The sequence below is a fragment of the Pleurodeles waltl genome, chromosome 8 (assembly GCF_031143425.1).
Source record: "Pleurodeles waltl isolate 20211129_DDA chromosome 8, aPleWal1.hap1.20221129, whole genome shotgun sequence".
Classification (NCBI taxonomy): domain Eukaryota; kingdom Metazoa; phylum Chordata; class Amphibia; order Caudata; family Salamandridae; genus Pleurodeles; species Pleurodeles waltl.
This window is the reverse complement of record NC_090447.1, coordinates 12,086,882-12,114,616: the sequence shown is the minus strand read 5'-3', so window position 1 is coordinate 12,114,616 and position 27,735 is coordinate 12,086,882. Positions and strand designations below refer to the sequence as shown.

The 27,735-nt window shown below is 49.3% G+C and overlaps 1 protein-coding gene across 1 annotated transcript in view; it reads right to left on the bottom strand.

The window, feature by feature from the left end:
* The window catches only part of LOC138249013 (pepsin A-like), a 69,707-nt gene that overhangs the window by 24,796 nt on the left and 17,176 nt on the right, over nt 1–27,735 (bottom strand). The window contains exons 3-5 of the mRNA XM_069203070.1: nt 14,952–15,070; nt 14,227–14,423; nt 4,107–4,223 (exon numbers count right to left, since the gene is read on the bottom strand). Of these exons, the coding sequence (XP_069059171.1) occupies nt 4,107–4,223; nt 14,227–14,423; nt 14,952–15,070 (433 nt within the window). The remainder of the gene's footprint in view (nt 1–4,106; nt 4,224–14,226; nt 14,424–14,951; nt 15,071–27,735) is intronic.

Genomic DNA, 27,735 nt, shown 5'->3' with positions numbered 1-27,735 from the left:
GCTAAACGCATTTCCCTATGCAGAAATGCATATTGCGAGTCGGGACCGACTCGCAATATGCATTTCAGAATCGCAAATAGGAAGGGGTGTTCCCTTCCTATTTGCGATTCGGAGTGGAATGCAATACCATTTGCGACCGCATATGCGGTCACAAAGGGTATCGCAGTTACCATCCACTTCAAGTGGATGGTAACCCACTCGCAAATTGGAAGGGGTCCCCATGGGACCTCTTCCACTTTGTGAATGGAGCAAAAATTATTTTTTCAGGGCAGGTGGTGGTCCACTAGCTGCCCTGAAAAAATACCGAAACTAAAGGTTTCGTTTTTTTTAAAAAGTGCAGCTCGTTTTCCTTTAAGGAAAACGGGCTACACTTTAAAAAAAAAAACTGCTTTATTGATAAAGCAGTCACGAACATGGAGGTCTGCTGACGACAGCAGGCCTCCATGTTTGCGAGTGCCTAGACTCGCTATGGGGCCGCAATTTGCGACCCACCTCATTAATATTAATGAGGTGGGTCATTGCGACCCCATAGCGAGTCGCAGACGGTGTCTGAGACACCGTTCTGCATTGGAAATTGCGACTTGCAATTTGTGAGTCGCTCCGACTCGCAAATTGCAAGTTGCAATTTCCAAATTTGATACATCTGGCCCTAAATAACTAGGCCTCAAAACGTCTGGTTACCTGGGAAGGAATCAAGAATGATTAATACAACTTCTCAAATGAATCGCTTGATGAAAAATTACTCATTGACTAGAAACATAAGAACCCTCTAGAATTGTGTTTTCAAAATCAAACATGGTCTTTTTGCATAAGGACAAGAAAATAATCTGAACGTTTTGCTGGAACACAATAGGAGTTGTATTAAGGGACTTAGGGCCAGATGTAGAAAGTGTTTTGCGCCTCGCAAACAGCGAAAAACGCCGTTCGCGAGGCGCAAAAGCCTCTCCGGTATGCAGAAATGCATTTTGCGAGTCGGATCCGACTCACAAAATGCATTTCCGACTCGCAAATAGGAAGGGGTGTTCCCTTCCTATCTGCGACTCGCAATGCTAAAGCGCAGTCACCATCCACTTGAAGTGGAAGGTAACCCAGTCGCAAACGGGAAGGGGTCCCCATGGGACCACTACCTGCCCTGAAAAATACCGAAACAAAAGGTTTTTTTATTTTTTCTAAGTGCAGCTCGTTTTCCTTTAAGGAAAACGGGCTGCAGGTAGAAAAAAAAAAAAATGCTTTATTAAAAAGCAGTCACGGACTTGTTGGTCTGCTGTCTCCAGCAGGCCACCATCCCCGTGAGTGCCCATACTCGCAATGGGGTCGCAAACTGCGACCCACCTCATTAATATTAATGAGGTGGATCTTTGTGACCCCATTGCGAGTTGCAGAAGGTGTCTGAGACACCTTTCTGCATACCAAATTGCGAGTTGCAATTTGTGAGTCGCACAGACTCGCAAATTGCAAGTCTCAATTTGGTTGTTTGTTACATCTGGCCCTAAGGGTCCGTGCGACTCGCAAATTGCAACTCGCAATTTGGTATGCAGAAAGGTGTCTCAGTTTGCGACCCCATCGCGAGTATGGGCACTCACGGGGATGGTGGCCTGCTGGAGACAGCAGACCACCATGTCCGTGACTGCTTTTTAATAAAGCAGTTTTTTTTTCTACCTGCAGCCCGTTTTCCTTAAAGGAAAACGAGCCGCACTTAGAAAAAAACCAAAATCTTTTGTTTCGGTATTTTTCAGGGCAGGTAGTGGTCCCCTTCCCGTTTGCGACTGGGTTACCATCCATTTCAAGTGGATGGTAACTGCGCTTTCATTTGCGACCGCTTTCGCGGTCGCAAAGGAAAATGAATAGCATTGCGAGTCGCAAATAGGAAGGGAACACCCCTTCCTATTTGCGAGTCGAAAATGCATTTTGCGTGTCGGATCCGACTCGCAAAATGCATTTCTGCATACCGGAGAGGCTTTTGCGCCTCGCAAACTGCATTTTTCGCTGTTTGCGAGGCGCAAAACCCTTTCTACATCTGGCCCTTATTGTGCACATATAATGTAACATCTAGAATTTTAACTCTTAGTTTTAAATGCAGAAACATGAATTGCGCACATTGCTGATTTCAACAAGAATTATGCAAATGCCATGAAATGATCGCGCACACTGCAAGCGATCTGAAACATTAAGTTTTTTAATTGCGTGAATGAATCGGACGTCTTGCCGACTCGAATGCCACCTTGTACATGCCAAGAAATGGTTGCGCACAATGAGTATCAAGTATTAAACACAAGGAATGAATTGCGCATCTTGCCGATTTGAATGCCACCATGTAAATGTCATGAAACGGTTGCGCACAATGAGTATCAAGAGTTAAACACAAGGAAAGAATCGCGCGTTTTGCCGATTCAAATGCCACCATGTAAATGCCATGAAATGGTTGCGCAAAATGAGTATCAAGAGTTAAACACAAGGAATGAATCACGCGTCTTGCCGATTCGGATTCCACCATGTAACTGCCAACAGATGGTAGCGCACAATGAATATCAAGAGTTAAACACGAGAAATGAATTGCGCGTCTTGCCGATTCGAATTCCATCATGTAACTGCTAAGAAATGGTAGCGCACAATGAATATCAAGAGTTAAACACGAGAAATGAACTGCGCGTCTTGCCGATTCGAATGCCACCATGTAACTGCCAAGAAGTGGTAGCGCACAATGAATTTCAAGAGTTAAACACAAGAAATGAATCGCCCGTCTTGCTGATTCGAATGCCACCGTGTAAATGTCAGAAAAAAACAAGAGTACATTCACATGCGCAAGGTAAATTCTCTCAACATGAAAAGTAGGCCCAAGAACTCGAATGCCTTCGAAAACGGGATCGGGGCCCAGACCAACCTCTGTCTTACCGCCCTGATCAAGGATCACCAATACAAAGAAGGGCAAGGCCTGGAAGATCAAATTAGGCCTCCGGAACAGGAGCTCAGGAAGTTGCTGCTGCTCTGCACCGGGACCTCTGAATAGTGAGCACGTGGAGCTGGGCTGGCTCCCTTATATAGAGTCTTGGCCCAGCCCACAAACCACACCCAGTCATGCTGCAGAGAAAGCTTCTAGAAGGCCCTGGAAAGGGACCACACCCTGACACACTCTGAAAGCCTGCAGCAATACATTGCAAATGAACAGTATTTATAAGCACCTTGAATATAAGTCTTCAGGATTAAACTCTGCAATGCAGAAGGTTTAACAACAGCATATCAGCATAATGCATGAATTAACTGATCTCATAAGTGCTGGTTTTTTGCATTCCAGTCGCCCTTAGAGCACGCACTGCCCTGGTGTTGACAGTGTTGTGGTTAAACGGAGACTACCTCTTTCTCATATAATCAGCATGTCTCAAACAATACACAGGCAAAGAAGAGATGCAGTGAAGTTGTCAAATGTTTTTATTAACAAGACTGCAATCTTCAATAAATTGCATTGGCTGCAATAATTAGGATAATGGATAATGCAAATAACAGAATGGTAAGAACGAGAGTCATGGATACAAAGACACCCACCATCTTGCAATTACATAAAATGTAGCACAGATGTGAATTATGCCCTACTACCCTAGCATGATGAACCTAATCTCTAAAAGAGAGATAGGTGTGTTAAACCTAATCTTCCAGTACCAAGTCCATGAGAAGAGCCCCCCAACCTTTGTTACCTTGGAATGAGGTCTCTAGATCAGACTCCATATGGGGCGGCAATTACATAAACAATTCCTTGAGAGCACAGAATGGGAAAGTACCTTCATGTATATACCCTACGTCTTATCTATCTTCTAACGCTGATAGTGACGCCTTAGCAGAGTGGCACTGATAGCAGGAAACTAAAATATTGGCCCAACTAGAAACAATGCAGCCATCTTGAAAGATATAATTACATAATTGTACTAAAACAGAGCAAGCTAAGTAGGGTAAAGGTCACTGGGTGACGGGGACACGAGTCTACAAGCCAGATGGCTAAGCTAACTCCTGTATCCCATCAAAATGAGCTATGATTCACTACAAGGTCATCAAAAGCCAGTTCCCTTTGTCCAGTGTCTAAAAATGTTGTATAAAACAATGAAAGGCGCAGGTACCTGTCCATGGTGATCTGCCAGTATCCTTCCTGAGAGACTGGCACCCAGCTCAGTGACCCGCTGAAGTAGGAGGAGTTGTATCCGCCCAGGATCAGAACACTGCCATTGGCTTCATTACTGCGGAAACAAGAGTCACAAGTAAAACTGAGTCTACATTGTCTACAATGAACAGGCCACATGCCCATGGTAAGACAACAGGTCAAAGGTGCACATGGAAGGGACAGGCTTTTTTAAGATCAGATTCCTTTGAGTTTTCGAATCCCCTCCTGTGTTTTATTGTCTCATCTATGTGCTTACAAATACAATCTGCATAGACCTACCACAAACTATTTATCAATATGTTGGAATCCTATGACATAAATAGATGTAATTAAAGTATGGGGAATTTTAAACATTTTGAAATACTCTCCAATCAAACAATATACTCTCCAATCAAACAAAGTACTCTCCAATCAAATGAAATACTCTCCAATCTAACAATATATTTTCCAATGAAACAAGTTAATTCACCTTGGTTCCTTCATGAAAAGGTTTGTATTGATCTGTCAAGCAGGGGCCAGAAAAGGAGGGGTTTCCCAAAATATGTGATTTACCATGTTAATTGCCTTAGGAAACTTTAATGTCCTATGCAGGAAAAATGGCTGAACAGAATTAGTCAGAATTTGGTAAACCATTATGACTTTACTCAGAAACAGTGCTTTTTGTGATTTTATGTAAATCTATTTGGCCATTTTAAAGAAATTAGCGTTCAAAAAGAGGCTTAAATTGGGCATGGAGATATTAAAAAGTTGGCTACATCTGGACTGTTGGTCCCTAGAAAATGGTCTGATTGGCTCATTTAAAAGGGACTAGTCAATCCTAATTGGCTAGCCACAACATGAACAAAATTCATTTGCAAATGTGCACTCATACCTAAATCACAGCTGCTCTGCCATCATGATTCCGATTGGACTTTACATACAGAGTTTTCCATGTGTTCTTGCTCACACCTTGAAATTACATTGTATGTTAGCATCTTCTGGGAAATTTGTGCAAAGGCTTTTAGGCAATAGGACCATAACTGATGTATAATCACATTGTTAGATGAAGCACAGTGGCAGCTTTTAAGACAAATACTCCTTCCTAAATCTTTCACTTATTAAACTGCATTACATGGCTTAATCATAATGCCCTTTCTGTGAAATGAGGACCCACTTTGATGTTTTTGATAAGGTTTATGCAAGATACATGCATGCGAGCGGTCTCTGTGGTGGCAAATGCTGCTGACTTATGGTTCATTATGATTCATTTTTTGAAATATCAGACTTTTTTCTTTAGAAGTCTTATATTCACTGTTCTAAAGTGAGTAACATGGAGTCTCATTTCCTAAAGCCTTTAAGAATACATTCAGCTATTAGTGAAAGCCATGGCCTGTATGTGTTAGAAAGACAGGGCTTCTAGGAACTCAGGGAACTGATCAATAGGCATCTGCCCTTGTTACCTACTCAGAAGAAGTACAATCACAATGCAGGAGGAAGGGTTGCTGCTGAATTCAGACATTCATACAGATGTGAGTTTGGATCTATGAACAGTAAACCCTAGGGGAACATAACTATCTTTACATAAGCTTACATGATGTTGTATTTTGGGACGATTGCTCTTCAATCTTAATGTTCTTTGAGACCTGGTAGTGAGAGATTGTTTCCTGCAGTGATATTGCATTCAAGTTACCCTTTCTTAAGGTGTGAAAGAACTAGCCAGCCTTGATAGTATTTGATCATCCCTATCTTCAGCACTCTCTCCTGGCACATTTGACAGTGCCAGGAGATTATACAGTATTTTGAAACTTAAGTGAGTAAGCACTTTACATGCATTCTTAGACAAGACTTTAAAGTGAGGGGAAAAGTTTACTATGCAACACAGTCGATATGAACACCTGGACCCTGTCATATATATTCTACTTCCAAAGGAAAGTCAAACTATTTTCTGGCGTTTAAGATTTGAACAGTTATTATGAAGCCACTTTTAAGTCAACAAGACTTGAACAAAACATGCTTCATATAAGTTTTCATACTAAAGGGGTAATTGAAACCTTCATATTGAATAGGATGCAGTACACCTATGGGACATTGTGTTACTGCTGTACTATACCTCTCAGTTAAGAAAACAAAAATGAAAGTCTATGAAAATGTGTGGGCTCCTCCTTGTCATTTAACTACATTATGTATGTTTGTTATTGTCCTGAAAGATATATTGGCTGAGGAAAACATCTAGTGCCCTGGATTCTTCCAAACTCATTGAAATCAGCACTCGTAACTATTGCTTATTTACCTATTTATGTTTATTACCATATTTATATTTGGTAAACATATAGGGCTTCATTACGACTTTGGCTGTCTTTTCGGAAGACCACCGCGGTGATGGCCACCCAAAGACTGCCATGTTGGGGATCATTCAACTGCCGAATTACGACTCACACCGTGAAGACTGTAAAAAAAACAGCCACAAATCCGACACCGCCAAGAAACAGGAGGGCGGGAAAGAGGCGGTTCCACCACAGTACCGCCAGCCCAACATATTTTTACCCATCAGATTACGAGCCACAAATCACCACAGTAGTTCTTTCACGGCAGAAAACTATTGGCAGCGCAAAATCAGAACCCTCTACTGTCAGAACACAACACCACATTGGACAGTTTGGATGTCCCACACCTGACACACGTACACACACCAGACACACCTACTCACTGCACTATATAACACCCACCACACAACCCACAATCCTTTGCCACAAAATCGATTTTCTCATATACCGAGAGCAGGCAAATACGCTTACATAGCACCATTACACCATAAGCACATATACACATCTCATTCAGCACACACCACACAACTGCATTACCAACACAAAACACATAATGAGCACACACACACACACCACAAGCATCCATCACTCACAACACACCACCCACACCCCATCAATCACCCTACACTGCACCTTTACACACACCACCCCCACCACCCTCAATACAACCATTACCATGTTCCCACAAAATGCACGCATAGTTAACAGACGAGAAGTTGAGGGTCATGGTGGATGAAATTGTTTGGATCACAGGTCCAGCAAACCTTAATAGCATAAAAAATGAGTTGTTACAGAGAATAGTCGACAGGGTCAACTCAGTAGGCAACCATCCATGCACAAGGGAGGACATCAGGAAGAGGTGGAATGACCTTAGGGAGAAGATGTGTTCCATGGCATCACAAAATCAGATCGCCGTGCACAAGACTGGCGGTCCCCACCTCCTCCCTCACAGTTCACATCTTGGGAGGAGAAGGTCTTGGACATACTGCATCCAGCGGGCCTGGCTGAAATACCTGGGCGACTGGACTCTTCTAAGTCCCCACAACTTCCAAGTCACACAATTGTTGTGTCCTGCATGCTTTCTCACCACCCAAATACTCCCCAATTCACTGTATGTCACACTACACCTCCCACCTATTCACCTAATAGCCCTCTCTTTCATGCAACACCTCCACCCAGCCCAACTGCCCACACAGCCCTTGGCAAAGGCACAAATAGCATTGGCTACTATCACTACGACTCCCACAATGCACTATCCCATCTACGTGAAGACCTGGAATGTGCACATCACATCACATCACTTGCATGTATGGCTTTTGTACTAGCTGTACCAACTAGATGGAATGACTGAGGACCTCTACATGGCAATGACAGCAACGCAATGGCACAACACGATGCCAAAATAGGCTAAAAACAGATACAACACTGTGACTAATCCAACTGGCCACTAATCAGGATCCACAACTTAACAATTTGACTCAACATGGTATGGAATATACTATGGCAGACTCCATGCACATGCACAACATGCACATATGGAACAATTAACCTTGCATACTCACATACCCTCCACCCACTTGGACACCATGCTGCATTGTCCAGCCATTTCCTCTCACAACTAGCAAGCACGAATAGTCACTAGCTAACAGTGCAGAACAGTCATGTGAACTCTCAGTCAGTACCAGAACCCGTCCACAGAGCCAAAGTTACTAAACCTGAATGACACCAACCTAAATGGAGTATGGTACACACATCACAGACCAGTATCTACCACTAATGGTATGCTGTGCAGCATCTGTCATTGTCATTGCTGGGAATCAGGACAAGCATTGTATGCATACGATAAAGAGATAACCAAGCACACATTAAGTATTTAACTCTGTCTCACACTCAATCCACAGGTACCCCTGCCAGTGCCACCATAGAGAGGATACCAGAGACTGCCAGCTGTCCTCAGGATGAAGGCCCCAGTAAGGACTACACGCCTGGATGTCTGGACACTGACGACCTACCTGGCCCATCTGGGGTAACTGGTCAGTCTATGACTCCCTGTCTCACCCTGCCCACATCAATCCCCCCCAACCCTGTGGCTTCTACATCAAAGCCAACCCTTAGTCCCCAAACCTGTGTCACAAGGACTGTTCAAACTATTGTGTGTCCCACAGTACAGGGACCTGAATCGAACCATCACACCCCAGACAATGAAGATCCTGCAAACAATGGGAGTGGGCACAGGCACAATGGGGCAGGTGGCATGGGAAGGAAGCTGTGGCCCCGAGGATGGGGGCCCAAGGGACTATACTGACCAGGAAACCATCTCCCAAGTCCAGTAAGGATCCCAAAGTTCCCAGGACAGGATGGGCCAGATGATCGCCATGCTGGGGGAAAACCAAAGGCTGCAGAGGGAATACCATAAGGAGGTCATGCAGCAGTGGCAGGTACACAATACCACCATGGCCTCCATTGCAGGGGTGCTGAGGAACATCAACACCACCCTGCATGCTTCCTCCAACCACCAGCAGGCCCCTTCCCCTAGCAATCTAACATCTGAGCCATCAACATCAGCGGTAACTAGTGGAATAGAGGCCCTGCCAAAGGAACCACAGCCCTCAGACACTCCTCCCTCTGTAGCTGAGGACCCACCCCTGCAATGTAGACGTCCATACAGACATCCGGCTGGAGCAGATGCTAAAACTCAACACACAGACATCCGGCTGGAGCAGATGCTAAAACTCAACACACTGCCAGGAAGTGAACCGCACCTGATTTGTCTCCTTGTGTGCCACTGAGACACTCTGTTGACTTTTCAATGACATAACTCCATCTTCCCATTGGCACATGAACAACCAACAGCTGTACCACTTACTCTGATGATTCCATCTGCCATGACCTCACTCATCACCTCTTGGACAATGCATATACCATCATTTTTTTTGTCTCAGTTTCATTATATGCGCAATAAACATCATGGAACACAGCTACTACATATGTGTCTTCATTAAATCATCAACAAATGTTCTGATTGCTAAATGTGATCTGGTTATGCCCCCTACATCCAACAGGCAGTGGAATGGACACAGAGGGAGGCATCCTTAGCGGGAGACACAGTATGACAGATGTCCCAGTACAGACATCAGAGAGTCCAAAATCCAGGCCCTCACAAGAGTATAGTCAGTATTCCAACCTGCAAAAAGACAATGACAGAGAGTACCATCAGGATGGAAGGCATGGAGCCACACAAGGCACACATGCAGCTCATAGATGTCATGCCCAGTGCAGAATACCTCTTAAGCAGAGGCCCCCCAGATATTACCTATATGTCACAGATTATTCTTCACCACTCGCTTTAGCTGCCATCTTTAATGTGCAAGCCTCAATTCCGTAACCATTTACCAATGGCTGATGACTATAAATGCCTCAAGCCATAGGTAGCAGAGGCACATATTTAAATACCACAGTCAATAGGTGGAATGACATGAGGACAGGAGAAAACAGCAAACATAGCCCAATACTCGTCTGTACATTGGGGGTGTGAATCTAGGAAACTTCAGTGAGTACACTTTTGAGATTTGAAACACTTTTACTGTGCACCTTACATTCAATCAGTTAGCTCCTCCAACAGAGGCATAGGGATAGGACCACATTACATCCACACTGATGACTGAACTCAGGAGGACTATTGTCAGGAAATCATGTGGATATACAATACTTACAAACCCACTCTCAGCATACCTGTATGTCACTGGAAGTACTGATTGATGAGCTCAGTTCTAGAGTCAGCTGCAGCTTCCTCCTCTGGCTCCTCATCACTTGCCATGTAAGAACTACCAGCCACTGCTCCAGCTGCCTCACCCACATCAGCTAGCAATGGTATCTGATGTCTCAGGCCTAGATTGTGGAGCATGCAGCAGGCACTATTAGCTGGCATACCTCTTGGGATAAGTAGAGGAGGGCACCTCCAGATAGGTACATACACCTGAATCTTGCTTTTAGGAGGCCAAATGTCCTTTTGATTACACGCCTCGTCCTCCTGTGAGTATGCAAGGTCCTCCTGTAGACCTCACTGAAACAGATTTCCTCATCCGTGGCAGGGTCCCTCACTGGTGTCAACAGCTGGGGAAGGTTAGGATAGCCAGAGTCACCTGTATTAAAAAATGTAGGACCAGTGAAATTACATGTACAGTGGCAGGGAAGAATGTGATGACAGGTGCCATGCCAGCAAAACACCTTCATATGCATACATACCAAGGAGCCAGGCTCTCTCTGTGTGTAGTCGTGCCATCATGTGTAGGACATTGCTGTTCCTCAAAATGTAAGATCCTGGAAACTTGGCTGTGACTTTTGAGATATACTGGTCTTCCAGATACACCACCTGAACATTTATGGAGTGGTAGTTCTTCCTGTCCCTATACACCTGTCCATTGACACTGGTAGGGACCAGGGCTGTATGGTGCCATCAATGGCCCTTATCACATGAGGGATGTGTCCCGTATCATAAAAGTCTGCCTTCACATCGGCCAAATCTGCACATTGGGGGAAACTGATTTAGCTGTCCAAGTGTTTTAACAAAGCACACAGTACATCCTTCAACAGAAGACTGAACATGGGCTGAGACATCCCTTCCATCAAGCCCACTGTATTCTGAAAGGAGCCGGTGGAAAGAAAGTGTAGCACTGGCAGGACTTGTACTGTGGGAGGGATACAATAGGGATTTCGTATGGCTGGTAAGAGATCAGGCACTAACTGTGTACATAGATCCATGATGGTCTGACGATTCAGACGATAGGTCTAGATGACATGCCTATCCTCCAAGGTTGCAAAGTCAACTAGTGGACGCTACACTGGTGGTTTTGTCAATCTCCTCATGGCAGGATATCTAGGTATAAAGGAGAGAATGTACATTGTGAAAAGCATTTGACACATGTCAGCAGAACATGTCAAAATAGCACACACCTAATACTGAAAGACATGCATAGCACTGCTTACATATACTATTACGGCCATGCTGAAGCGCTTTGTGCATGATCCTTGCAGCACATTGCTGTACATGTAAGTCATATAGGACACATATCATGTGTAATGTACCATATGTGGCAGATTGACCTGTCCTGCAATGATCAAATGAATAGTTATGGGATATACCAATATAGTGCCACCACCTATGTGCCTCTAAACATGCCCACCATCAGATATGCTGCCACGTCACGTCACTGTGTCATGCATGTCACATTTCCTTGCACTACCATGATGGCACAACATAGGCTTACTCTGCAATTTAAGCAAATATGTGTATGGTGCACTTATTTTGGCACATCAGTACATTATGGTGGTCCTTATGACATTGGTGGTCTTTTCCGAAGACCACTGTGGTAACAACAATCTGCCCGCCACATTATGACACACAAACACAAAACCACCAGAAACCAGCCACAACAACAATTCTGCCAGACCCAATGGAGGTGAAAAACAGTCAGACCCACCCCATCCTCCCCGCTACGCCAGCAATAAACCGAATTATGGACCACGAATCACCACAGCGGGCACTCAACGGCAGTCAGCCATTGGTGGTGCACACCGCTGCGGTCAAATTGGGCACTTAACACCAACAGAAGCCAACACTGGCCAGACTGAAAAACCCACACCTGACACATATACACACCATACACACCCATCAACAGCACTATAAAACACATACCCACACAACCCACAATCCTTTGCAAACACGAAAATACTGCTACACCTTATCAGCAAAAGATAATACAAGAACTGCGCACACAAACCACAGCCACCTATTCAGCTTTCACGCATCACACACCATACCCCAACACCTATAATACTCTGCACAACACACACACTACATCCACCACACAATATGCATGTCCCCACAGAAGAATCCATGTTTGACAGATTAGGAGTTGCGGGTGATGGTGGAGGAAATCATCATGGTAGAGACACATCTGTTCGACACACAGGTCCAGCAGATATCCATTGCCAAGAAGATGGAGCTATGGTGGAGGATCGTGGACAGGGTGAACTCCCTGGGAACATATCCACGCACAAGCAATGACATTCACAAGGGGTGGAATTACCTACGGGGGAAGGTGCGTGCAGTAGCCTCCAGGTACCACGTTGCCATAATGAAGACTGGTGGTGGACCCCTACCTCCTCCCCCACAGTTGACAGTATGGGAGGAGAAAGTCTTGGCAATCCTGCATTTTGAGGGCCTCACTGGAGTCACTGGATGGCTGGACACTGGTAAGTCACCATTACTACCCTACCACCACTGACACTTGCATGGCATGTCACCCCCTCACCATTACTACCTTCACCCCACTCCACCCCATACAGTGAACGATCCCCATAACCACCCTCAATTGTGTACCCCTGCATGCCCTAACCACTGCAAGCAGACCCCTCCCAGCTCTGCATTCACACACAACAGTAATGCATGGGCAGCATGTACTACTACGAATTACACAATCCACCAGCATACACTAACCAAAGGTGGGAGGACAACACCCAACCCATAAGGATAGCCTGACGTGCAGAATATGTGACAGACAATAACTGTAACAAATCTTTCACATGTTCACAGGTACCCCAGCCAATGTGAGTGGCGAGCATGTGCCACGGCAACCCAGTTCCCCACCAGAATATGCCCTTAGTGATGACAGCAACTCTGGATGTCCTGATCTGGATGATCTCCCTGGCCTGGTCATCACATTAGTACAGAGTTGTAACCACACCAACATCTGCAAAAAGGGAAAGTGACAGTCAATTGAGAAGCAAAGGTAGTGCTTGGCACAACACAGCAGCCACACAGCACTTAAATGTAATGGAGGTATGAATAGTAGTCCAGTCTTACCTGAGTGTCAGTAATACTGTATCATATGTGTCCTGTTGTCTACATCCTCCTCCTCCTCACTGTCTTCAGTGTCCTCTGCTGCCACATGTGCATTGTCTCCCCCCCTCCTCCTGCAGGTAGGGCACATGGCATCTGAGCGCCAAATTATGTAGCATGCAGCAAGCCACCACTATTTGGCAGACCTTCTTAAGGGCGTGGAATAGAGATTGAGCAGTTACATGGAGGCACTGGAACCTGGTTTTCAGTAGCCCAGATGTATGTTCAATAACCCTCCTGGTATGCCCAAGTGCTTCATTGTCCTGAATTTCGGTCCCTGTCCTCGGATTTCTCCCTGGTATCAACAGCCAGGACAGGTTTGGGTAGCCTGAGTTACCTGGAAGTAGTGAGGGATTGTATTGTGATTATTTGGTGTGATAGATACAAAATACATGTACAAGTAAACAACAGAATTTCATCCAGTGATAAATTCATTTGAAATTGTAAACTCCTTAAAAAGAACCACATACAACTTGAAACAGAAGTTGATATTTTGCTTAAGAGATTGTTCCCTAACACATCCTTTCATACACGTAACTGGTTTGCATGGTGCAGGCATGTGGCACTTTGAAAACCTAAACCCAGAGGTAACTAAGGAACCAACATGGGATGCAGCATGATCTGCACAAGAAGACAGTCTCTGACAGCTGGTGTCAGGCTGTGAAATATCTGGCGTCGGGCGCCTCAGCACCTTACCATTCCTACCCTCTCACATGTGATGCCGGACAGAGGAGTAGGAAGACAGAAAAGACAATAATGTGTTCAGAAATCCAAGACATTTATGTCTAATCAGGAGGAAGAAAAATTGAAGTGGAACATATTAAAGAATAATTTTTAAGAACAAGAATTCTGTGCCACTGATGTATCTGACTTACGAGCTCAGGAATACTGAGAAGAGGTTCTCCTGCACTAGCTTCTGTTTCCACATGTTGTCAAAGACTGGGATTATTCCATCTGAGGATATATTGGGATATCCCAGCCCCAGGATCCCATCAAATAGTGTATAATAAAAGTTGTCATCTTCATTTTCAGCCAGACCAAAAACTTGGTTTGTGTCCATGATGTTTCCAACCTAAAATCAAGAAGATATTGAATTGTAACCCTATGCATGGTTGACTGGAGCATAAGTATGGGCCACTTATTGTTAACAGTTTGAATTCAATGGATGCTGATTTGAGATCACTATGTTTGACATTTAATCCAGACACCGTAGTTCATGTATAAACTCTAGCACATTTGACTGAGACAAAATCCCACAAGCAATATAATGGTCCTCTGTACAAGCCACAAGCCATGTTTTGTTCACATTTAGCATTTTAACATTTTACAATCAATTTGTTTACGCAGAGTAGGAAGATATCCAACAAGAAAGCAAAAAATAATGCTATATAATGTATGCAAATGTATGATTTTTGCTTCAAACAATGTAGTTAAAAACTGTTCTATGATCAATTTTACTCAATGATTCCTCTTGGAGGGCGGATTGCTCTGACATACCTCATTTTTTAAGGGTGCATACCTTTTCTACTGAATGTCAGTTTCAACTGGCTTTCTTAGGAATAAATGCATCTGGCAGGACAATTATTGACATTGCCCTTACCTGGACAGTGTCACTCCCCACGACCCCAGTCAAGTAGCCAGAGCCATAACCAATTGAAAGACTTTCATTGATGGATTTGAACGTTGGGGACTGTGAGGAGTTGAACGTCTTGTGATTTTCTGTTCAAAGAAAAGGTTCTCTCATTAGTATTTATGTAAAATGTTATCACGAAAATGCAGTTTATTGGATTACATTTAGGTAACAATTTATTCAGCATACAGAGCATTGAGTCTGAGCAAACCTAGCAATTGTAAACGACAATGACAATGCAAATAAAACCTGAAGTTAAAAACATAAGATAGAAGAACATGGATTTGCACATCGGTATGTATTCAGTGAAGGATTTTATCCCTGGAGCATGCCCACTGATTGTGGTAGTGCCCTCATCTACTCATTTTCCTTATCAATGTTGATGTCCTTATCAGCAGAGTTCTTTCTTTTATTCACCAACCTTCAAAGGCCAAAGAAGACACCTTGTCATTAGGCTTTTATGAAGGGCCCATACAAGAGCATAAAACAACCACTGCTCTGAAATTTGTACAAATAAGCAGTCCTCCTGTGGGAATAACGTCAAAAAGAGAATGGAGCCGTAGATGAAAACAACATTATTTACAAAATGTATTAAATACACCACACTGATATATGATTACAATTACATAGTATCATATCCAGTCTGAGTAATGTATATGCATACTGTCCAGAACTACTCCAAAGGAAAATATAACATGCTACAATGCAAAAACGTAATATATGACTACATACCTATATGGTTCTTTCGCATATACACTTTTACCCAGCAGATAACACAATCATTCACCATATATACACCACACATCACACACATCATAAAATACAACTAATCATAATCTTACCTTTGGAGTACTATATTTGTCTCCAGTCTATCTATGAATAATTGGATAATATAGATGCATTTACCTAACCCAACTTAGTTTGCTTATTAATTTTTCATAATATTATTTCCACCAGGATACATTAATTCATTGCACGACCATAACATTCTGATCCAATAGTCCGTGAGGTTCATTTCGTATTCTTGGATCTTTAGTCAAGTCAAATTTTCCAACGCTGATGCGTGTGTCGGTGGTACCCACACTCCTGTGGGAGCCACTTTCCTCAGGGTGTAAACATTACGGACATTAAAAATGAGCAGTGCGAGACCCCGGCAAAGTTCTAAAGTTAAAACATAAACTAAGAATAAGGCCTCCAAAATCCTACCAATGCACTGTAAATAGGTAATGAACATACGTAAAAATGCTGAAGAGGCATAGAGATCCACCTTGCACCATGTGATAAGAACAACCCAGTGACCAGTGATATCTCACTGACCAATTGTTCACCAAAGCTATACCTTCACCAGTGCTCAGTGAACAAGTATCCTGATGTGCCAACATAACATTGCCATGCATGCACATGCCACTCATAGACTCAAGTAAATAACTTACCACAACATAGGAAGAAAGAACACTCAAGAACAGCTCACAACTAATGAAAAAATAACAGTCAGACTAATAAAGGAAACAGACAGAATCACATTAGAGGTAAAGAATTAAAAATGCCTAATCAAACATAAGAAATACAAATCAGAATGACACTCACTTACACCACACAAAAAGGCACCAGGCGGGGAATGGATTCTAAAAATTCAAAGTTCAAAATAATTGATGCCCACGAAAACCAAAAAACAAGCAGATTCCAGATCCAATACAAGGCTTGTTCTCATATAGGATGGCGATACAACAAAATGAAATATAATTAAGAAATGAGCAAGAAAATGTCAAATTGTCTCACTAATTACTAAGGGGGTCATTCTGACCTCGGCGGTAAAAAGCGCTTACCGCCGGTCAGAAGACCACCATAACACCGCCGCGGGTGCGGGAAACCGCCACGGTCATTCTGACCCGCAACAGCCAAACCGCCAAAAACCCGACATCCACAAAAGTCCGCCACACCAACGGCCAGCGAAAAACTGGCGATGACCAAACCTCCACCGTCACGCCAACAGAAATACACCCATTCCATTCCGACCCACGAATCCACGCGGCGGTCTTTCAACCGCGGTATTCCATTCGCGGTCAAAATACACACACAGCTCCAAAACACTGCCACATTGGACATTTTGAAATACACACACCTGATACACATACAAACACCACTCCCACACACCCAACACAATATAAAACACACACCCACATCACCCACAAACCCCTACGAACACCATTTATTGACGAAGGCCAGAGAGATACACCACCAGCTAGTACAGAGCATTCACAGGCACATAACACCATCACTCACACAACATCCACGCACAAAACACCACACACCACCACACTCACCACACTCAGCACCACAAACGCCACCCCACACCTCATCCACACCACCCCATGGCACCCCAAAGACACCCCAGGTTTACAGACGCTGAACTCAGGGTCATGGTGGAGGAAATAGTTCGGGTAGAGCCCCAGCTCTTCGGGACACAGGTGCAGCACACCACCATTGCCAGGAAGATGGAGCTATGGCAAAGAATAGTGGACAGGGTCAACGCTGTGGGTCAGCATCCACGAAATCGGGACGACATCAGGAAGCGGTGGAACGACCTACGGGGGAAGGTGCGTTCCATGGTATCCAGACACAACATCGCGGTGCAGAAGACTGGCGGCGGACCCCCACCTCAACCCCCAGAATTTACAACATGGGAGGAACAGGTCTTGGCGATCCTGCATCCTGAGGGCCTCGCAGGAGTAGGCGGAGGAATGGACTCTGGTAAGTCAAATCTCAACTACTTCATCCCCCCCCACCCACCGGCATGCCAAATCATACCCCCGCCCTTCCCCCCACCCCCATCACACATCCTCCTTGCTAATGTCTCACCATCACAACCCACCCATCCCAACACCAAGCCCTGCATGCGACCACAAACCATGGACACCCATCACCTAAGTATGCCCACTGCACATACCCACCCCCCCAAACCACCCTCACAACAGCCCCCACAAGGGAATGCCAGCACTGGGGTACACGGGCACCCACCCATTGCACGCTATGGCACACACAGAAGCAATAACCATACTCTCATACCCCTGCAGGACCCGAACGCCACGACACCGCCCAGGAGGGTCCAGAAATGTCCATTCCACCCCCAGAAGAGGCCCACAGTGATGACAGCAGCTCTGTCTCCCTGGACCCAGATGACCAGCCCGGCCCATCGGGGACCTCGGGACAGTCGGTTTCCCTCAGACAGCCACAGGCCACAGCAGACCTACCCCCCTCTGGGAACACCAGCACAGCACCCACCCAGGGGGCCCATGCCTCTGTCTCCAGGACACGTCAATCAGCGGTTTGTCCACCACTACAGGGCACCCAGGTTAACCCACCACCCCAACAACAACAGGAACCTGGGGGCAGTGGCAGTGGGCACATGGTCCAGGGTACAGAGGACCAGGGAATCAGGGGAACTGGGAGGGCTGCTGTGCGACAGGGGGGGACAGGCCCAGGGAACCCACTCTCCACGAGGCCCTCTCCTCCATCATGGGAGCATACCACCGCTCCCAGGAGACGATGGCGACGGTCCTGGCCAGGTTCCAGGAGATCCAGGTACTGAGGAGGAACAGTTTATGGGGTTCAGGGAAGAACTCAGAAGCATCAGTTCCGCAATGGGCACCATCGTTGTGGCTCTCAATCAGATTGTCAGCACATTGCGGGACCATGTGGCACCACAAAGGGCCCCTGTCACTAGCATGGACCAAGAACAGGCTACCACCTCCGCCGGTGCTAGTGGACAGGAGGCCCCGACACAAGAACAACAGGCCACCAGAACCCCACCCCCTGCAGAAGGAGAACCACCCCGCAAGTGGGGCCTGAGATCTAGGAAGAAGACAGAGTAGGATGCCAAGACCCCCGCCAGGAAAGGATACCCCCTGATTGTCATCCCACTGTCCCACATTGACACCCTGTCCAACCTTAAACTGCCCCTGCTCCACCTTCCACAGGCATATGGACAATGCACCTGTGAGATTGAAAATCTGGACTCTGCCATGGACATTCCTCCACCATCACCCATCACCGATTTGCAACCATTTCCCTAAATTTTACACTTTAATAAACACACTTATTGCACAAAAATAATCTGGAGTCTGCCTGTATTTTTGAACAAATGTATTACACAGAACCGTGCCAAAATGTCCAGTTACATTGTGATGACAACATGCCACTGTCACACAGCTGTAGTCCATGGGGAAACAAAGCAGAGGTCACGGAGTGGGGCCCACATCTCTGAAATCGGAAGGGAAAGTCACAACTCAGTCAACATACACTGGGGGGAAACTCAGACAGTAGAGAGGCAGGAGACTTTAATTAAATGTAAAATGCCGGTGTTGACTCTTACCTGTATGTCATTGAAAATACTGCTGTATTACTGTGTCCTTGTTGTCTGTGTCGTCCTCTTCGTCTTCCTCCTCTTCACTCTCTGCAGGCTCCACAGCTGCCACAACACCACCATCTGGACCATCCTCCTGCAGGAAAGGCACCTGGCGTCGCAAAGCAAGATTGTGAAGCATACAGCAGGCCACGATGATATGGCACACCTTCTTTGGTGAGTACATTAGGGATCCACCTGTCATATGGAGGCACCTAAACCTGGCCTTCAGGAGGCCGAACGTCCGCTCGATCACCCTCCTAGTCCGCCCATGGGCCTCATTGTACCGTTCCTCTGCCCTGCTCCTGGGATTCCTCACTGGGGTCAGTAGCCAGGTCAGGTTGGGGTAACCAGAGTCACCAATTAGCCACACACGGTGTCTCTGAAGTAGTTCCATCACATAAGGGATGCTGCTATTTGGCATGATGTAGGCGTCATGCACTGACCCAGGGAACTTGGCATTTACATGGGAGATGTACTGGTCAGCCAAACAGACCACCTGGACATTCATGGAATTATAACTTTTTCTGTTCCTGTACACCTGTTCACTCGTTCTGGGGGGGACCAAAGCAACATGTGTCCCATCAATTGCACCAATGATGTTGGGAATATGTCCAAGCGCATAGAAATCACCCTTCACTGTAGCCAAATCGCCCACCTCAGGGAAAACAATGTAGCTCTGCATGTATTTCAGCAGGGCAGACAACACTCTGGACAACACCTTGGAAAACATGGTCTGAGACATCCCTGATGAAATGGCCACTGTTGTTTGAAATGACCCACTTGCCAAAAATTGGAGTACTGACAGCACCTGCACTAGAGGGGGGATCCATGTGGGTTGGCCGATGGGTGACATCAGGTCTGGCTCCAGCTGGGCACACAGTTCCTGTATAGTGGCTCGGTCAAGCCTGTATGTCAGTATGACATGTCTTTCTTCCATTGTCGACAGGTCCACCAGCGGTCTGTACACTGGAAGATTCCTCCATCTCCTCGCAAGTCCCAGCGGACGGTGCCTAGGAAGGACAACATGGAGCACTGAGTCAATCAACCCACAGGTACGTTCCCACAGCTTGCACAGTACACGATTCTCAATGCATTGAATGGCTTGTATGAGTGTTGATGCAAGGCCTAGGTATGTGTGACGCAGTAGAAATTAAGATATGGGGGCCCTTGAAATGGCGGCTGCCTGACCTGTGAAGTGCGACAGTGGGAAGTGAGGTCAATGCGCTGGTGTGGCACACCTTGGCGGTAGGCGGTCCAAGACCGCGGCGCATAGCCACATTGGTTAACATTGAACCCTATGGGTTTCAGGAGCCAATGAGGATGTGCGCCAGCGGTCGCAGTACGCACCGCGCGGGCGTGACCGCCATTTTCTATCTGCTTAATCACTCGATACCTGATCATCCACAGGAGAGGACCTATACTGCAAGTGCTGCTGTGACCTCGGTCTGGAAGAGACAATGGCTGCTGCGACTGGGGAAAGGGCCCCTGCCTTCACTTCTGAAGAATTGGAGAAACTAGTGGATGGGCTCCTCCCCTAGTATGCGCTACTCTACGGTCCTCCAGACCAACAGGTAAGTACACTGGGACCATGCTTTGTGGCCAATGCCTGGGATGAGTGGGGTGAATGAAAGATGGTGGGGAGGGGAGCGAATGAGGCATGCATCAAACGAAAGATGAGAGCATGTGCCACATGGCAAGGGTGGGGATGGGGGGCCACTCACATCGAGCATGCAGAAGGTGATGTTATTTTTTTTTTCTCCCCCTGCACATGTCACATAGGTCAGCGCCCATCAGAAAATCGACATTTGTCGTGCCATCGCCAAGGATGTCCGGACCCTGGGGGTCCACAACAGACGGGGCACCCACTGCCGGAAGAGGTGGGAGGACATCCGCCGCGGGAGCAGGAAGACCGCGGAGGCTCTGCTGGGGATGGCCTCCCAACGTAGGAGGGGAGCCAGTCGTACTTTGACCCCCCTGATGTCCCGGATCCTGGCGGTGGCCTACCCCGATTTGGATGGGCGCGTGAGGACATCACAGCAGACACAAGGGGGTGAGTACAAGCACATTCTGCTGATTTTGCGCACATTGGAGGTATCTGGGTGGGGGAGGAGGGCTGTGGGTATCCCTAGGCCAGGGCGTTTTCTGTAGGCTAGGCCCCTCCGTTAGGCATGGCCCTGTACCCCCGCCCCCCACCTCTGTAGGTTGCCTAGTACAGCTAACCATGGGCCTGTGTCACCTATGTGTGGAGTAGTCGTCCATAGGCTTGTAGGCCATGTCCCACGGATTGAGTAGTGTACCCCAATTGCGCGGCGTAGTTCAGGGGGCTTCTGTGTCTGTCCTCTCCGCCAATGGTGTCGCCAATGCATGCACTCAACATGTCTTTGTTTCTCCACCCCCCCCCCTTTTTTTGTGGTCTTCCTGTTCATGTGTGCATTAGCATCATCAGGCGGAGGAGAAGTGGCATCGGAGCACGAGGGAGCTGCATCTCACATGGCCATGGAGGGCCATGCAACTGACTCTGATTTCACCAGTGAGACGGAGGGCGAGGGGAGCTCCACAGCGGGGACACGTGGTGACACCAGCGACACAGACACGTCCTCGGGAGGGAGCTCCCTTGTGGTGGCGGCAACATCCGTGCCCACCGCAACAACACCCACCCAGTGCGCCAGCTCCGCCATCCCAGCAGCCCCTCAGCCTTCGCCCCGTGCCCGCTCACCCAGGAAGGTGGGCATCTCCTTCGCCCCAGGCACCTCACGCCCTGCCCCAGTTACCCCTGCTGCCCTCAGTGAGGAGGTCATTGACCTCCTCAGGACCATCATTGTTGGGCAGTCTACCCTTTTGAATGCCATCCAGGGTGTAGAAAGGGAGGTGCAGCGGAGTAATGCATACCTGGAGGGCATTCATTCGGGTCAGGCTGCCCATCAGCGATCGTTCAACGCTCTGGCCTCAGCACTGACGGCATCCATTGTCCCGGTCTCCTGCCTCCCTCCTCCAACTTCCTCAACCCAGTCCCACTCCCCTGTACCTCTGCCTATCCCAGACACACCATCAGACCCGCCTGCACACACCTCAACACCCAAGAGAAGCTCATCCAGACATAAGCACCACACATCACACAAGCATTCACCCAAGCAACATCCACATGCAGACATGCCAACAGCCACTGCCTCCTCTGTGTCCCCCTCCTCCTCGTCTCCCTCCTCCCTCCCTGTGACGTCTCCACTCACACTTGCATGCACAACATCTTCAGCCACTGCGTCCATCACCAGCACACCCACCAGAACACTCCGCCCACGTGCAGTCACCACCCCCACTACCATTTACACGTCCCCTGTGTCCTCTCCCAGTGTGTCTGTCACCCCCTCTTCCAAACCACACAAACGCAGGCAGCCACCCACCCAACAGCCATCCACCTCACGACAGCCTCCAGCACAAGCACCTGCACCCAAAGACACCAGACTTCACTCTCCTAGAACCACATCCTCTTCCTCCACTCCCATACCCACTACAACTACCCATCCCTGTCTTACTAAATTGATTTTCCTTTCCAACCTTGACCTCTTTCCATCAACTGACCCACCCCCTCCATCTCATAAGGCTCCGATCAGCACCTCAGCCACCACAAAACCTGGACCTACAAAGACCATAGTCCAAGGATTTTGGAGTCCACCACCTTCAAGCCCAGCTACTTCGGCTGGGAGTAAAGAGTCGGCCAGCCCACCCCCTGCAAAGAAAGCAAAGAAAGGCAGTGCCCGGCACGAGAGGCCAAAGAAAGCAGGCTCCACAGGCACTACCCTGGCACTGTCAGGCAGTGGGGTGCCACCTGGCACACCGGCAAAGGGAGGTAAGGGCCACAGACGAGCAGGGAAGGGTGGCAAGGGCAGCACGCCCGACAAGTCCGGCCCCAGCCAAGCTGCCCAGGAGGGCCCGCCGGCCCCAGCCAAGATGCCCAGGAGGGCCCCGCCGGCCCCAGCCAAGATGCCCAGGAGGACCCGCCGGCCCCAGCCAAGCTGCCCAGGAGGGCCCCGCCGGCCCCAGCCAAGATGCCCAGGAGGGCCCCGCCGGCCCCAGCCATGATGCTCAGGAGGGCCCCGCCGGCCCCAGCCAAGATGCCCAGGAGGGCCCCGCCGGCCCCAGCCAAGATGCCCAGGAGGGCCCCGCCGGCCCCAGCCAAGATGCCCAGGAGGGCCCCGCCGGCCCCAGCCATGATGCCCAGGAGGGCCCCGCCGGCCCCAGCCAAGATGCCCAGGAGGGCCCCGCCGGCCCCAGCCAAGATGCCCAGGAGGGCCCCGCCGGCCCCAGCCAAGATGCCCAGGAGGGCCCCGCCGGCCCCAGCCAAGATGCCCAGGAGGGCCCCGCCGGCCCCAGCCAAGCTGCCCAGGAGGGCCCCGCCAGCCCCAGCCAAGCTGCCCAGGAGGGCCCCGCCAGCCACAGCCCAGCTGGGCAATGAAGGAGCGCCAGCCACAGCCCAGCTAGGCAATGAAGGAGCGCCAACTCAAGCAACGCTGAACATGGCAAGGACTGCCAAGGCAAGCATCGCTGAACAGGGCCCTTCAAGTCAAGAACCGCTGAACAGGGCACCGCCATCTCAAGAACCGCTGAACAGGGCCCTTCAAGTCAAGCACCGCTGAACAGGGCACCGCCATCTCAAGAACTGCTGAACAGGGCCCTTCAAGTCAAGCACCGCTGAACAGGGCACCGCTGAACAGGGCACCGCCATCTCAAGAACCGCTGAACAGGGCCCTTCAAGTCAAGAACTGCTGAACAGGGCCCTTCAAGTCAAGAACCGCTGAACAGGGCCTTTCAAGTCAAGAACCGCTGAACAGGGCACTGCCGTCTCAAGCACCGCTCCGCTGGGCCCTTCAACTCAAGCACCGCTCCGCTGGGCCCTTCATCTCAAGCACCGCTGAACAGGGCCCTTCAAGTCAAGAACCGCTGAACAGGGCACCGCCATCTCAAGAACCACTGAACAGGGCCCTTCAAGTCAAGCACCGCTGAACAGGGCACCGCCATCTCAAGAACCGCTGAACAGGGCCCTTCAAGTCAAGCACCGCTGAACAGGGCACCGCCATCTCAAGAACCGCTGAACAGGGCCCTTCAAGTCAAGAACCGCTGAACAGGGCCCTTCAAGTCAAGAACCACTGAACAGGGCCTTCAAGTCAAGAACCGCTGAACAGGGCACCGCCGTCTCAAGCACCGCTCCGCTGGGCCCTTCAACTCAAGCACCGCTCCGCTGGACCCTTCATCTCAAGCACCGCTGAACAGGGCCCTTCAAGTCAAGAACCGCTGAACAGGGCACCGCCATCTCAAGAACCGCTGAACAGGGCCCTTCAAGTCAAGCACCGCTGAACAGTGCACCGCCATCTCAAGAACCGCTGAACAGGGCCCTTCAAGTCAAGAACCGCTGAACAGGGCCCTTCAAGTCAAGAACCGCTGAACAGGGCACCGCCGTCTCAAGCACCGCTCCGCTGGGCCCTTCAACTCAAGCACCGCTCCGCTGGGCCCTTCAACTCAAGCACCGCTCCGCTGGGCCCTTCATCTCAAGCACCGCTGAACAGGGCCCTTCAAGTCAAGAACCGCTGAACAGGGCACCGCCATCTCAAGAACCGCTGAACAGGGCCCTTCAAGTCAAGCACCGCTGAACAGGGCACCGCCATCTCAAGAACCGCTGAACAGGGCCCTTCAAGTCAAGCACCGCTGAACAGGGCACCGCCATCTCAAGAACCGCTGAACAGGGCCCTTCAAGTCAAGCACCGCTGAACAGGGCACCGCCATCTCAAGAACCGCTGAACAGGGCCCTTCAAGTCAAGAACCGCTGAACAGGGCCCTTCAAGTCAAGAACCGCTGAAAGGGCACCGCCGTCTAAAGCACCTCTCCGCTGGGCCCTTCAACTCAAGCACTGCTCCGCTGGGCCCTTCATCTCAAGCACCGCTGAACAGGGCCCTTCAAGTCAAGAACCGCTGAACAGGGCACCGCCATCTCAAGAACCGCTGAACAGGGCCCTTCAAGTCAAGCACCGCTGAACAGGGCACCGCCATCTCAAGAACCGCTGAACAGGGCCCTTCAAGTCAAGCACCGCTGAACAGGGCACCGCCATCTCAAGAACCGCTGAACAGGGCCCTTCAAGTCAAGAACCGCTGAACAGGGCACCGCCGTCTCAAGCACCGCTCCGCTGGGCCCTTCAACTCAAGCACCGCTCCGCTGGGCCCTTCATCTCAAGCACCGCTGAACAGGGCCCTTCAAGTCAAGCACCGCTGAACATGGCACCGCCATCTCAAGAACCGCTGAACAGGGCCCCTTCAAGTCAAGCACCGCTGAAAAGGGCACCGCCATCTCAAGAACCGCTGAACAGGGCACTTCAAGTCAAGAACCGCTGAACAGGGCCCTTGAAGTCAAGAACCGCTGAACAGGGCACCGCCGTCTCAAGCACCGCTCTGCTGGGCCCTTCAACTCAAGCACCGCTCCGCTGGGCCCTTCATCTCAAGCACCGCTGAACAGGGCCCTTCAAGTCAAGAACCGCTGAACAGGGCACCGCCATCTCAAGAACCGCTGAACAGGGCCCTTCAAGTCAAGCACCGCTGAACAGGGCACCGCCATCTCAAGAATGCTGAACAGGGCCCTTCAACTCAAGCACCGCTGAACAGGGCACCGCCATCTCAAGAACCGCTGAACAGGGCCCTTCAAGTCAAGCACCGCTGAACAGGGCACCGCCATCTCAAGAACCGCTGAACAGGGCCCTTCAAGTCAAGAACCGCTGAACAGGGCCCTTCAAGTCAAGAACCGCTGAACAGGGCCCTTCAAGTCAAGAACCGCTGAACAGGGCACCGCCGTCTCAAGCACCGCTCCGCTGGGCCCTTCAACTCAAGCACCGCTCCGCTGGGCCCTTCATCTCAAGCACCGCTGAACAGGGCCCTTCAAGTCAAGAACCGCTGAACAGAGCACCGCCATCTCAAGAACCGCTGAACAGTGCCCTTCAAGTCAAGCACCGCTGAACAGGGCACCGCCATCTCAAGAACCGCTGAACAGGGCCCTTCAAGTCAAGAACCGCTGAACAGGGCCCTTCAAGTCAAAAACCGCTGAACAGGGCACCGCCGTCTCAAGCACCGCTCCGCTGGGCCCTTCAACTCAAGCACCGCTCCGCTGGGCCCTTCAACTCAAGCACCGCTGAACGGGGCCCTTCATCTCAAGCACCGCTCTGCTGGGCCCTTCAACTCAAGCACTGCTGAACTGGGCCCTTCATCTCAAGCACCGCTCCGCTGGACCCTTCATCTCAAGCACCGCTGAACAGGGCCCTTCAAGTCAAGAACCGCTGAACAGGGCACCGCCATCTCAAGAACCGCTGAACAGGGCCCTTCAAGTCAAGCACCGCTGAACAGGGCACCGCCATCTCAAGAACCGCTGAACAGGGCCCTTCAAGTCAAGAACCGCTGAACAGGGCCCTTCAAGTCAAGAACCGCTGAACAGGGCACCGCCGTCTCAAGCACCGCTCCTCTGGGCCCTTCAACTCAAGCACCGCTACGCTGGGCCCTTCATCTCAAGCACCGCTGAACAGGGCCCTTCAAGTCAAGAACCGCTGAACAGGGCACCGCCATCTCAAGAACCGCTGAACAGGGCCCTTCAAGTCAAGCACCGCTGAACAGGGCACCGCCATCTCAAGAACGGCTGAACAGGGCCCTTCAAGTCAAGCACTGCTGAACAGGGCACCGCCATCTCAAGAACCGCTGAACAGGGCCCTTCAAGTCAAGCACCGCTGAACAGGGCACCGCCATCTCAAGAACCGCTGAACAGGGCCCTTCAAGTCAAGAACCGCTGAACAGGGCCCTTCAAGTCAAGAACCGCTGAACAGGGCCCTTTAAGTCAAGAACCGCTGAACAGGGCACCACCGTCTCAAGCACCGCTCCGCTGGGCCCTTCAACTCAAGCACTGCTCCGCTGGGCCCTTCATCTCAAGCACCGCTGAACAGGGCCCTTCAAGTCAAGAACCGCTGAACAGGGCACCGCCATCTCAAGAACCGCTGAACAGGGCCCTTCAAGTCAAGCACCGCTGAACAGGGCACCGCCATCTCAAGAACCGCTGAACAGGGCCCTTCAAGTCAAGCACCGCTGAACAGGGCACCGCCATCTCAAGAACCGCTGAACAGGGCCCTTCAAGTCAAGAACCGCTGAACAGGGCCCTTCAAGTCAAGAACCGCTGAACAGGGCACCGCCGTCTGAAGCACCGCTCCGCTGGGCCCTTCAACTCAAGCACTGCTGAACGGGGCCCTTCATCTCAAGCACCGCTCCGCTGGGCCCTTCAACTCAAGCACTGCTGAACTGGGCCCTTCATCTCAAGCACCGCTCCGCTGGACCC